A 14293-nucleotide genomic window follows, 5' to 3' on the forward strand; every position below is an offset into this window, starting at 1 on the left:
ACGGCAGTTGCTACTCTTGCAGAGGACTCAGGTTCAGTTCCCAGTACTACCCACAGGGCAGCTAGCTCACTGTAAGTCCAGTTTCAGGGAATCTGCTACCCTCTCATGTGGGAGCATAGGTGCACATGTGGTACACAGACATACACGCACGCAAAACATCCATACACATACAGCTATAAAATGAAATTTTAAAAAGTACCTTGCGCTGGGTGGTGGTGGTGCACGTCTTTAATCCCAGCACTCAGGAGACAGAGCCAGGCAGATCTCTGTGAGTTCGAGGCCAGCCTGGTCTAAAGAGTGAGATCTAGGACAGGCACCAAAGCTACACAGAGAAACGCTGTCTTGAAAAACCAAAAAAAAAAAAAGTATCTTGCTTTACCCTAGACAGTATGACAGTCGAGAAAATTTTAAAGAACAGGTTTTGGCAAAGATAAACAGGCAAAAGAATCCTTCCACGCTGCTGATGGGAATATAGTGTGGTCATTGTGAAAATCACTAGAAAGGTTCCTCGGAAAATGAAATGTAGAATTTCCAGGTGGTTCAGCCAGGTCACTTCTGTAGCTCACAAGCATCAAAGTCAGCCCTCTCAGATGCCAGCCAGCTCAGGTTTATTGCTCACTGTTCACAGTAGCCAGCTTGCCAAATCAGTCTAGCGCTTCTCAGTTAAGAGATGGAATTTTTTTGAAAATGGGGCGTATATACACACTAATGTTTTATTTAACCATGAAGAATGAAATCATGTAGTTTATAGGAAAATGGAACTGGAGGTCATCACGTTAGATGAAATAAACCCATCTTACAAACATTAGTCCCACTTGTATTTTTTCTCATATGTGGAAATGGTGAGTCAAAGCAGAGGTGACTATTAGCAATGTGGGGGAGGGAGGGGGAGGAAAGGATGCTAAGAAAGGTTAGCTGAGGGGTGACTAGGACCAGAGTATAACATGCATGGATGGAAAAGGTATCGTGAACTGCTTTATTCTGTACAATTGAAAAACAAAAATATCCCGACTTCTCTTTCTCAGAGGTTTTGTCGTAGAGTATGTTACTGACATTTGTTTGTTGTGTGTGCATGTTTGTGTGTGTGTGTGCATGTATGTGTGTTGTATGGAGGCACATACATGCTACAGCACACATGTGGAGGTCAGAGGAAACTTGTAGGTGTCGTTTTTCTTCTGGTGTGTGCAGTGGTCCCGGGGCTCACACTCAGGTCGCTGGACTTAGCAGGAAGCACCTTTACCCACCGGGTCATCTTGCCAGCCCAGGGATTTTATCTGATTGTTCAAACCTATGCGTTAAGGATCTCCTGTTCCCCTTTTATCCCCAAAAGAATAAAATTGGCTTGTCATTTGTCTTATTCTCTAGGCTGGCCCAGTGCCCAAACATATTGCATTCATAATGGACGGAAACCGTCGCTATGCCAAGAAATGCCAGGTGGAGAGGCAGGAGGGCCACTCACAGGGCTTCAACAAGCTCGCTGAGGTGGGTGTGGTGACAGAGCCTAAGTGAACGGCGTGACTAGATAGTAGAAAGGGAAATTGGAGTCGCTGTGGTTTAAGTGGTTTTTATTTTTGTTCTGTTGTATTGTTGGTTTGCCAGCCGAGGGTCTCATACTGGCATTAACAAAACTGAATCACAGAATATTAGAGTATTAGAATCAATAACACACTTTGGTCTCTTGCTACCTTTAGGTTTATTGTTTTGTTTTATTGTATGTCTCATCCAGGCTACTACTAAATGTCTTAACATTTACAAAATTGCTGGGTCAACAGGGAAGGGCGCTAGCCGCCAAGTCTGATGCCCTGAGTTCAGTCCCCGGAAGACCTGTTGTATAAGGAGAGACCCGACTCCCACAACTCTTTCTCTAACCTCCATACACATTTTGTTTTGGGCATGAATGCACACGTGTCAAAATCAACTTTTGAAATTACATATATCATTCTAATGACTTTATATTTGTTGGGCTTTTTGTTTTTTGGTTTTTTTCCTTTTTACCAATACTCTAGTGACAGAAATTTGCTTACTTGTTTATTTACTTTTGAGACAGGGTTTCTCTGTATAATCCTGGCTGTCCTGGAACTCACTTTGTAGACCAGGCTGACCTCGAACTCACAGATACCTGCCTCTGCCTCCTAGTGCTGGGATTAAAGCACGGGACATCATAAGTGGTTATATTTACTTTCGAGACAGTGTCTTATATAGCCAGGTTGGCCTCAAAATCTGTGTAACCAAAGATAACATTGATCCCCTGCTCTTCTTGCCTCTACTTCAGAAGTGCTAGGATCACAGGCATGGTGCCACTGTACATGATTTTAATATTGTGCTGTCATTGAACCCAGGGCTTTGTTTATGATAGGCAAATTCTTTACAACTGACCTACCTCCCAGGTGATTTATTTATTTATTTAGACTTTTAAGAATTTTAGCCAGGCCTGGCAGTGATGGCGCATGCCTTTAACCTCAGCACTTGGGAGGCAGAGGCAGGTGGATCTCTGTGAGTTCGAGACCAGCCTGGTCTACAGAGTGAGTTCCAGGGCAGCCAGGGCTGCACAGAAACCATGTCTCAGAGAGAAAGGGAGAGGGAGAGGAGAGCGAGCAAATCAACAAAAACAGTACCTCCTGTGTATCCAAGCTGGACGTAAACTCGGGGTTCTCTCACCTCAGCCTCTTCAGAGTGCTCAGTGTGCTGTGTCGCTGCTCCCAGAAGTCACTTTGGACATGATTCAGCTTTTAGCGTTGACTAATGTGTCATGTCTAAAGTAGCATGAACGCAGCAGTCCACTTGTAAATGGTTGTCTGGAAAGTGACACACAGGAAACCCTGTTGCCAACTCTGAAGTGTTGCCCGGTGTTCCAGGTGTAGCTTCTGTTCTGACCTCCCAGCCTCGGTCTGTAGTCATCAACGTTATGTTCCAGGCCGTAATGCCTCTCTGTATAGTCCGTCTAGCCGTCCTGTCAGGACGGGGCGGCAGTCCCTTTCTGCAGTTAGAGAGGCTAATGATTGCCTCCATTCATTACATGTCCACAATGGGGTCACTGCGAAGATACCTAGGACTTCATGTTCTTGCTGAAAAGTTCTTTGGGATAAAGTACAGATCAGTTTTTAAGTTTTCTTTCTTTGTTTTTTGAGATATTGTTTCCTATAGCCCAGAGTGGCCTCAAGTTCAATGTGTAGCCCAAGTCTGACCTGAGACTCATGATCTTCCTGCTCTCTACCTCCCAGATGCTCAGATTATAAGTGTTCACCAACATGCCTGCATCAATTTATTCTGTTTATTTTTTGTGGGGTTTTTTGTTGTTTTTTTTTGAGACAGGATCTTACTATGTAGTCTAGACTAGCTTGATCCGTGTCCCAACTTCTCAAATACCGGGATAATAGAGCTGAGCCGCCATAGGCAGCCTCAGATTTTTCGGTTTCTTGAATGGTGATTTTCTTCTTCTGGTTGGTTCATTATTCTAACATAAGTGCTGATATTACCCTTGCTTTACTCGTCTAGGGAGGAGAAACATCCTTGCTCCAACCCTGACTCAGGCGGAAACATTGTTTACCTCTCCCATTCCTCCCATGTCCTAGCTCTTCACCTTCTCTCCCTCAGACTCTACGCTGGTGTTTGAACCTGGGCATCCTAGAAGTGACTGTCTATGCGTTCAGCATTGAAAACTTCAAACGCTCCAAGAGTGAGGTTGACGGGCTACTGGATCTAGCCCGACAGAAGTTCAGCTGCTTGATGGAAGAACAGTAAGATGCTGTCTAGACTGACCCTCCCTAACCCTAGCCCCGAGCCCTTTTCTCTGAAACTTACTCAAGAGGATGGCATCCAAGCTTCTCCACTGGCCTCCGCAGGCACACACAGGAAAAAGAAAACTGCTAGTCTACCTGTATTTAGTGGTTGGGACATTAAATCCCTGTGAGAGAAGAAAAGGTGGCCACAGTAAGTTAGTGACGGAGCCGGGGTGGGAACCCAGCCCTGGATCCTCCGGGGTCTTTGCAGTTCCTCTGTAAACCTCAAGAACTTCTTACCTCTGTTCCCTGAGAATGAGCATTCCCGGGCATCTCTTTGCACTTTACCTGCTTATGGGACTATGGCAGGGCTGCTTGTCTCCAGTCTACAGGTAGGGGGAGACTGAGAGATAAATAGGGGCTGAGCTCAGAGATGCCAGGATTTATGTGCAGGATCATCAAAAGCGGGGGTACTTGAATCGAAATCTAGGTCTTATTCAAATTTTGCTTTGATTAGACTATACATTGATTTTTTTTTAAAGATTTATTTACTATGTATACACTGTTCTGCCTGCATATATGCATGTATGCCAGAAGAACGCACCAGATCTCATTACAGATGGTTGTGAGCCACCATGTGGTTGCTGGGAATTGAACTCAGGACCTGTGGAAGAATAGCCAATGCTCTTAACCTCCAAACCATTTCTCCAGTCCCCTATATTGATCTTTTATAATCTAGTATATCCTCAAAAATAGGTAAATAGTTCTTGTTTCACAGACTTTGACAAAATGTGATTGAAGGTTATAGAGGGTAGATGGGCCATGCATATGGCCTTTAATTCTGGGTCAAGTCCTTCAGGACCTGCCAAGATTCCTAACCCACAGTAATAAGCTCGTGCTTTGCAAACATAAAACACCGGTTTCCTTGTGGCATTACCAAGTAAGAGAGACTGGGTAGAAGCGTGAGTACTCACCCTGTGCAGCTTGAGGTCCTGTGGGAGCACTGTGAATGTTATACGTACGGGCTCTGTAACTAGACCCCCGGGTTCAGACCTGGCCTTTCATTCATCCGGATTTCTAGACATTTGAGTCTTCTGTGCCTCAGTCTCCTTGTTTATAAAGGGGAACTTCCAGTATGTACATCAGAGTATGGCGCAGTGATTGAGTATTCCAACCACCACCTAACTCTACAAACTATGTACTCTCAGCTATCATTGTTACCTTATTTCATCAGAATATAACAGATGTCACCAATAACAGTTCCTGTTCTGGAGCAATTTACTGTCTTGCTAGAATGGGACAGATGTCACAGAATGTGTAAAATGCAAGTCTCTCTAAGGTCAGCTGAGGTAGGTGTCATGTGGCCAAGAGTTTGCATTCTCAAGGCAGACAGATCTGGTTCAAGCCAGATACGACACAGGAAATGACGTTGGCCAGTTTCTGTCTGAGCCTCAGTGCTGTACTGATGGCCTTTCAAAGTGTTGACACAGGCTCTGAGATCCTGCACATTCACAGTGCCTGGCGCCGAGAGCACCCAGGTGCTCCTTGCCTGGGTGCCTGCTGCCCACGGGTGCTGTATCACATGCTGCCTCTTTCCCTGGTCAGGGAGAAGCTCCAGAAGCACGGGGTGTGTATCCGTGTCTTAGGCGACCTGCATTTGTTGCCCTTGGACCTCCAGGAGAAGATTGCACATGCTGTCCAGGCTACTAAGAACTACAACAAGTAAGTTCTCGGGCTTTCCTTAAGGGAGGCGCCCAGAGCTTCCTTGGTCTGTGCTCGGTATGAAGTACAACCAGAGGGTAGTTTGTGATGCTTCTTGCACCTGGAAAGGACACCAGCCGCCTTACCATTTACTCACATACAAACCCAGTTCCTCCTCACTTGTCCACCCCACCCCAATGTGTTTATGCAACTATAAATGTACATGCACACATACAGACACACCACACATCTTTAACTTGATAAGAGTTGGGATAGATGTCTATTAGTCCTAGGCCAGGTGTGGTTGTACATACCCTTAATCCCACCACTCAGTAGGCAGGAACAGGCATAGCTCTGTGAGTTGGAGGCCAACCTGGGCAACATGGAGAGACCCTGCCTAAAAAATCCAACAGTCCTGATCCTTGTCTATATGCCTTTTAAGAATCTATTCTTGTTTGTTTGTTTTGTTTTTCAAGACAAGGTTTCTCTGTGTTGCCCTGGCTGTCCTGGAACTCACTCTGTAGACAAGACTGGCCTTGAACTCAGAGATCTGCCTGCCTCTGCCTCCCAAGTGCTGGGATTAAAGGCATGTGCCACCACCACATGGCTCAAGAATCTTTTCTATCCTACTCTTTGGCTCATGGACAGATTTAGAGGAGAGAGTACAGTAATCCACACAACATTGTTTGTGGCTTTGAAATACTACTGTTTGGCAGTGGTTTATTTTATATTCGGTCTCCTATGCTTGTGCTAATATCACAGTGGAGTTCTGTCCTCTGAGCTGGTTGTCAGTAGAGGGGGAGGGTCTGGAGGGCAATCAGAGATCATTTAGTTTTGATCTAATTAAGTGAAGAACATGCTTATTCCAAGAACTCTTAGAAATCATAAAACCACCCACAGTCTCACCCTTCAAAAGTGTGCTGCAAACTTAAAGTGCCTGTGTCCTGCCAGGGAGTGGCTGCTCCACAATCAGACTCCGACCACCGGACTCTGGCCTTGCTTGGTGAATTATTCTGCTCTGCCATCCTCAGGTGTTTCCTCAATGTGTGCTTTGCATACACATCCCGTCATGAGATCACCAACGCCGTGAGAGAGATGGCCTGGGGAGTGGAGCAAGGACTACTGGAACCCAGGTATCTGGGGGGTGTCTTTCCTGGTAGCTGATAGGAAAGATGGGGTGCATTATGTTAAAACCTTTTCTGAGCCATGTACTTGGCCAGAGCTCACATCAGAGGCGTACATGGGAAGATTTAGGAGATGTTCCCTAAACAGACATTAGATGCATCTGAGTATACCACACACCAGCAAACCACGGAGAAACAGCAGGACAGCTGCCGAGGCCATTCTGTCCAGTAAGATGCCCTCCTGTCCCTTGTTAACACTTATCCAGTCATTCTTTTTATGCTTTGTTGTGGAGGAGACTGTTAGGTTTCTCCTATTACAATTTCATAGCATAGGATGAAGGTATTGTGAGGAATGGGTGGAGGGGGAAGGGAGGGAAGAAAGGAAGGGAAAATTTTAATCCATTACCAGTGGAATCCTAATTATTAAAGCTTGGAAGAATAGAGGAATTTTTGAAGCCATCTGTCTATTTGGCCCTTCTAATGTTTTTACTAATATAATCTTTAATAATGTTAGTAAACTAATAATAGCAATAGCAAAATAATGGTAGCAGAAATAATTGAGGCAATATTTTATATCCCTGTTTACTGTTGACCTCATGTGAGACAGTCAAGTCTTTTCATTTTATAGATGTGGAAACCGAGAGTTGCATATCCAAGGTCAGACACCAATTCCAGAATCCTTGACTCTCTCATCTTTATGTATGAGCTCTTGGGATGCAGGGAATTTTCTGATTTCTTTTTCTGGTGTAATATGATTGGCTAGAAACTAAAAATCATGAAATTGGGCTGGTCATGGTGGCCCAAAACTGTAATCTCACTACTTAGAGCGCTTGCAAGTTTGGGATCAGCCTAGGCAACATAGTGAGACTCGTATCTCAAAACAACAACAAAATTATCAAGACGTTACAGTGAGGCTGTAGCTCAGTTGTGGAGCACTTGCTTAGTAGGTGTCCCACCTAGGGTTTGATCTCCGGCACCACAGAAGAGGAAGTGAACAAAGAAGAAGACAGTTTGCCCCTTTTTAAAAAAATGACTAATGCTCACCCAGAAAGTACTGTTTTGTTTTTTAAGATTTTTTTTTTAATGTATGTATGCGTGTGTGTGTGTGTGTGTGTGTGTGTGTGTGTGCGCGTGTATGTGTGTGTGTGTGTGTGTGTGTGTGTGTGTGTGTGTGTGTGTGTGTATGTGTGTCTGTGGGTGGGTGGGTGGGTGGGGGGGAATGTACACATGAATGCAGGTGACCTCAGAGGCCAGAAGAGGGTATCAGATCCCCTGTAGCTGGAGCTGCCAGTGGATGCTAGAAACTGAACTCAGTCCTCTGGCAGAGTAGCAGTCATTCTTAACCACTGAGTCATCTCTCCAGCCCCAGAAAGTACTGTTTTCTTTCTTCATGTTTTGATTCAGGGTGTCACTATGTAGCCCTGGTTGGTTGGAACTTGCTATTTAGACCTTGGACTCACCAGGTCTGCCTGCTTCTGTCTCCCACATGTCAGGATTAAGGATGTATGCCACTATGCCTGGCTCAGCCTTTTAGTTATTCATTTTCTAGTACCAGCTGTAGGTACTCTATATCAGGAGATTCATTGGTGAGAATGTGAAGATCTACTTTTTTTCTCTATTTTTGGAGCTCTGGTAAGGATACAGACATTAATCCAGACACAAATTAACGAACATAGTGGTGATATGTGTCCTAAAGGCATTGTGCATGGTTCTGTGAGGATTTTGATAAAAGGAAAGACTTGGCAGAGAAGGCCTTCCTCCTGGAAAAGTGACCTAAGAGAGAAGAAGCAGCAGTAGCTAGGGGACAAGGTGGGACTGTGAGGTGAGCCTTGGTTATAGCAACTCCTGAATAGTAGGGTGCCATTGGAAGGAGCCTGGAGTGTAGTGGTGCTCGAATGGATAAAACTCCCTGCACTGAGCTGCAGAGAGGAAGATTTAGGAGAACTCAACGGACTGATTCTGGAGAAAGGATATGTTATCCAGGATGTTTGACCCCTGGATTTTAAAAGTGGACATTGGTGTCCTCCACTGTGCTAGGGAACCCTAGGCAGGATCCCATTTAAGGAACAGAACCAATAGTTTGGTTCTGGGTTGTCATAGAACAGAGATGTTGGATCAGTGGTCCAGGGGGGTCAGGAGCAACCACAGGTACTCCAGCAGGAAGGTCATGTAGGGTGATGGATTGAGGAGGGGCAGGAGGGAGCTAAAGAGAGTCTCCTGTGAGTAGAAGGCCAAGGGTGGAGTTCTGAGAAACTCTTTATGAGCCTGTAGGGCTGATTGGCACTTACGGTGTTACAGAGCACAAAAGGGGATTTGCTGGTACAGATTGAGAAGGAGGTTGGCACATGTTGGCATGATGGTGCTAATGCTCTAGAAGGGTAAATTAAGTTGTAGATTATAAATTGGCTGTTGAGGGAAATTAGGACACTGGTTACGTGGATGGAGGCAGTCAAGCTGTTAAGGCAGAAGGGGAACACACAGGAGTGGGGATGTGTTCGAGCCTAGTAGGTGCAAGGCCTGGGTTCAATTTCTAGCACTTCCTCAGAGAGAGAAAGGGAGAGACAGAGAAAACATGAGAACATGTAGATGTAGATGCAAGTTATTGGTAATTAGCTTTGGGGTAATTTCATAGTTGTTCATTATATTATGCTTTATGATTCATGTTTTGAGTAGTCTTATATATAAAATAATAATTGAAGTAATAGTGGAAAATATTTATGCTAGAAAGAATACTCTAATTTAGCAAGCAGACTTAATATATATTTGCTCCTAGGAACTGATCTGACTCCTGCTATTGCGTGCTTTACCCTTACGCTATGCTTCAGAACCCACTGACTTACACCTTGCTCACTCGCGGGAGGCTTTCCTGACTGTCTTCCTGACTCCATGCTTTTGTAATCTGCCTCTGGGGGGCTTTTGGGTTGACAGGGTAGATAGAATCTCCAGGGTCAAGAGGCTGATGTCTCAGCTCAGCACCTCTTCACAGGTTGTAGCTGGTAGTGGCGCACGCCTTTAATCCTAGCAGGCAGAGGGAGGCAGAGCTCTGTGAATTAGAGACCAGCTTAGTCTACAGAGTGAGTTCCAGGACAGCCAGGGCTCCACAGAGAAACCCTATCTCAAAACAAAAACAAAAACAAAACAAAACAAAAAAAACAAATTAACAGGTTGTTTGTGAGCCTGGAGTTAGGGAATAAGGAATAAAGTTGGCTCTTAAGGGTGATCAATAAACTGTCAAGGAGTTACTTTGAATAGGCTGCTTGGCCTCCTGGGGTCCTCCGTCCTGTGTGATAAATAATAATTATGACCATTTACTGAGTAAGCACAAGGGCCATTCAAATTTTCTGTATTCCAGGTTTTTAAAAATTAATTAATTAATTATTATTATTGTTATTGTTATCATTATTATTTTGTTCAAGACAGGGTTTCTCTGTGTAGCCTTGGCTGTCCTAGAACTCACTCTATAGACCAGGCTGGCCTCGAACTCACAGAGATCCACTTGTCTCTGCCTCCCGAGTGCTGGGACTAAAGGCGATCGACACCACCCGGCATTGTTCCAGTTTTATATATGCCCTCTTAAGAGAGCACTGACCTCAATTTCTTGATCCTCCTACTTCAGCCTACTGAATGCTGCAGTTATAGGCATTACTACCATACTCAGCTCTCAGACACTTTTACTCCCCAGACTCTATAATGTACATATTATTTTTACATTCATTTATTTATTTGTTTAATTTTTGTGTGGAGGTACAGTTTTATGCATGCCACAGGGCATGCGTAAAGGTCAGAGGATAGCCTCCTGGTGTGGATCCTCACCTTTCCACCTTATTTGAGACCCAGTCTCTGCTGCAGTGTAAGCCTCTCTAGCTGGCCCTCAAACTTGTGGAGGTTCTGCTCTGTCTGCTTCTCCCCATACAGACACTTGACTTACTGCATCTGGTTTGTTTGGTTTTTTTTTTTTTTTTTTTTTTTTGGTTTTTCGAGACAGGGCTTCTCTGTATAGCTTTGCGCCTTTCCTGGAACTCACTTGGTAGCCCAGACTGGCCTCGAACTCACAGAGATCCGCCTGGCTCTGCCTCCCGAGTGCTGGGATTAAAGGCGTGCGCCACCACCGCCCGGCTCTGCATCTGGGTTTTACAGGCTTCTGGAGAGCCAGTCTCCAGCCATCAGCAAGCACTTTCATTACTGAGCTGTCTTCCTAACCCTGTGAAACAGTCCTGGCTGTCCTGGATCTCGCTTTGTAGACCAGGCTGGCCTCGAACTCACAGAGATCAGCCTGCCTCTGCGTCCTGAGTGCTGGGATTAAAGGTGTGTGCCACTACCACCCAGCCCAGGACCCTTCTTTTTTTTTTTTCTTTCCTTTTTTTTTTTTTTTTCAGACAGGGTTTCTCTGTGTAGCTTTAGAGCCTGTCTTGGATCTCACTCTCTCGACCAGGCTGTCCGGACCTTTCTTATTGCCCCGTCATAAGCAAATATTGTTTGCTCAGTGATTATACAGAAAATACATTTTCCTCTGTGCTTTCAAAAAGGTGACTGAAAAATAAACATGTGCAAAGCACCTAGTTAATAAGGTTTTTTGTTTTTGTTTTTGTTTGTGGTTTTTTTTCGAGATAGAGTTTCACTGTAGTTTTGGTGCCTGTCCTGGATCTCACTCTATAGACCACACAGAGAACTCACAGAGATCCTCCTGACTCTGCCTCTCAAGTGCTGGGATTAAAGGTGTGCACCACTGCTGCCCGGCAATGAGTATGTTTTTAAACCTCATTTTGTGATTTTTTTTTTTTTTGAGATAGAACCTCCCTATGTACCCCAGGCCTCAAATTCCTGATCCTCTTCCCTCAGCCTCCAAACTAGAATTATAGCCATGTGCTACTTCATGTAGCTTAGATTCTCGTTTTGAATACTCATCTCAGATATTTCTGCTTTCATTCTTTCGTTTTTATGTTTTTTCCTTTATTTTTATCTTACGTGTATGGATGTTTTACCTATGTGTGTGTTTGTGCACCATATATGTGCAGAGGCCGTATGCATTGAGCCACCATGTGGGTGCTGGGAATTGAACCTGGGTCCTCTGCGAGAGCAGTCAGTGCTCTTAACCCCTGACCCATCTCTCCAGCCCCTGTTCTGCTTTCTTGACCCTGTGACCGAAAGCATGTTCTCCCAGGAAAATTTGTCTTTTTTCCCCTTCTCAAGCTGCAAATCTTACACTGGAGCGTCCCAGTCCTGTCCATATGTGCTTGTTAGGATGGGTAAACAGTCCCTGGAACCAGCAGCAGCTGGGGCAGCATCCTCTTCCTGCCAGTGGGAAAGTTTTACTTCAGAATATGCTGCCACCACCAGTCCCCATCAGTTCTGTTTCTGAGGGTCTGTCTCCTTGGGAGTGTATCTCTTATCCAGCGTAGGAGAAGTCATCATTTTCCTGTTTCATTTTTTTGTTTTGTTCTGATGGGGAGCGGGTAAGTCATGATTCGCGTGTGGATGTGAAATGACACCTTATGGAGTTGGTGCTCTCTTTCCACCTTTACATGGGCTTTAGGAATGAATTTCAGGTTGCCTGACTCCAGTATGCCAAACACCTTTACCTACTGAGCCATTTTGCCAGCCCCTGTTCCTTTTTTCAATCCTGTGAGTTAAGAGGTATACTCAGTGGTATGTTGTGTGTGCTTTGCATGTGTAGGGCCTGGAGTTCAATCTCCAGCGTAAATCAATAAGTAGAGAAAAGTCTTTTCTTCCTTCTTAACCAACTCACTGTTACTAAGATGTGAGGCTTTCCTGATGTCATTCTTTTTGCGCACGTGCGTGCGCACACACACACACACACACACACACACACACACACACGTATATAATAGGTTTCCATAGTATAGTGATTATCATATTCCCGTATTCCTTTCACATTTATAATGTGTAACAATAGACTTGTGTATGTTTTTCACAATATGTTTGCTGAATTTGCTTTTTTCATGTAACATTGGGTCTTAGAAAGTCTTTCCTAATCAGTGTATTCAGACTTACCTTGTTGTTTTCAGGGTTGTTTTAGTAGTACTGGGGATTAAACTCAGAGTTTTATGCATTTGAGGCAGGTACACTACCACTAAACCATATCTCCATCCCTCAATTTTCTTTTTCTTTTTTTTGGTTTTTTGAGACAGGCTTTCTCTGTGTAGTTTTGGCACCTTTCTTGGAACTCGATTTGTAGACCAGGCGGCCTTGAACTCACAGAGATCCACCTACCTCTGCCCCCTGAGCTCTGGTAAAGGCATGTGCCACCACCTCCTGGCCCTAAATTTTCTGTTTCTTCACATTGCTAGGTCATCGGGTGCCTTTTAAAAGCAACACTTCAAATGAATAGCAACAGCACAGTGGACACGTCTGGTTTAGGCCTAGAGGGAAATGTGTTTGGGCAAACTCTTCATCTCTGTAGCTATAAAACTGGGTTATGAATACCCTCCGTAGGGCTTAGGATGATATAGTGTTAGAGTACTTGCCAGGCCTGTACCAAGGCCCTAGGTTCAACCCTAGTAATGTTCCCACCCCCCAAAAAAGTATTGTATGTGGTTGTGCAGATTTAAAGTCATTCTTGGGGTTGGTAATCCACTGGCAAATGTGTTTGATAATGGCCTATGAACTGGGAAGCTGCGCATGGAAGTTCACCAAGAGGGTACTACAAAGAGATGTGTGCTTCTGTTTCCCGATGGCCTTAGTGATGTCTCTGAGTCCCTGCTCGATAAGTGCCTCTATAGCAACCACTCTCCTCCTCCTGACATCTTGATACGGACCTCGGGAGAAGTTCGGCTCAGTGACTTCTTGCTCTGGCAGGTAGGTCGTTTTGGAGCATGTTATTTTGGGGTTGGGCTGAATTGTAGAACTGTACCCAAACCCTGAATGAGAGTGACTCATTCCCATTCTGCACCATTGCATGAACAGGAGCGAGGGCTAACATCAGAGCAATACCTGTAGGCTGCTGTACCTGCTAACATTTACTTTTCGTTCCTCACCTGACCCTGCGTGTATAATGTGGTTCTTGCGATCTGAAGTACAGGGCTTTCGTCCTAAGGGAAAGCAAAGCATCCTACCCTAATGAAAACTGCCTAAATGCCCCTTTTCAGAGAATGGGCCCTTGAAATCTTGGTTAACCTGGCAGTCATTCTAGCACCAAGAACCTTACCTTCTGTTAGTAGTGTGCTCTTTAGAACATGGGCTACATCTCTGCAGGCGTATTTCATGAGAGACTTAGCTTGTATCCAAACTCTCAGGCTTACTGGTGCCTTTTTGCTCAGTTATCCCAGCATAGGGAGTCCCTAAAAGTTCACATTCAATTAGGACTATTGATTGTTGAAAAATCTCTGCATTAGCCGGGCGGTGGTGGCGCACGCCTTTAATCCCAGCACTTGGGAGCCAGAGCCAGGCGGATCTCTGTAAGTTCGAGGCCAGCCTGGACTACAGAGTGAGTTCCAGGAAAGGCACCAAAGCTACACAGGGAAACCCTGTCTCGGAAAAAACAACAACAACAAAAAACAACTCTGCATTATGGCACACACCTTTAATCCCACCACTAGGAAGGCAGAGGCAGGTGGATCTCTGAATTTGGGGCCAGCCTGGTTTATAGAGGGAGTTTCAGGACAGCCAGGACTACACAGAGTCAAAAAACCAAAAAAAAGGAAAGGTTAAGGGAGACTCAATTTGGAAATATCTCATGTGTCAAAGTCCAGGAATTTTAATGGATCGGTCTTAAAAGTGAGGGGCTAAGAA

General features: G+C 44.8%; 1 protein-coding gene across 4 annotated transcripts in view; it reads left to right on the plus strand.

Moving 5' to 3' along the window:
* Positions 1-14293, plus strand: part of Dhdds (dehydrodolichyl diphosphate synthase subunit) — a 28644-nt gene that overhangs the window by 2441 nt on the left and 11910 nt on the right. For 3 of the 4 annotated variants that reach the window (XM_052715750.1, XM_052715751.1, XM_052715752.1), the window contains exons 3-7: positions 1366-1482; positions 3595-3737; positions 5325-5441; positions 6452-6553; positions 13246-13360. In XM_052715750.1, the coding sequence (XP_052571710.1) occupies positions 1366-1482; positions 3595-3737; positions 5325-5441; positions 6452-6553; positions 13246-13360 (594 nt within the window). The remainder of the gene's footprint in view (positions 1-1365; positions 1483-3594; positions 3738-5324; positions 5442-6451; positions 6554-13245; positions 13361-14293) is intronic. The other variant, XM_052715753.1, reaches the window with a different exon arrangement.

This window comes from Peromyscus californicus, unplaced genomic scaffold, assembly GCF_007827085.1.
Source record: "Peromyscus californicus insignis strain IS unplaced genomic scaffold, ASM782708v3 Scaffold_5__1_contigs__length_169319896, whole genome shotgun sequence".
In the NCBI taxonomy this organism is placed as follows: domain Eukaryota; kingdom Metazoa; phylum Chordata; class Mammalia; order Rodentia; family Cricetidae; genus Peromyscus; species Peromyscus californicus.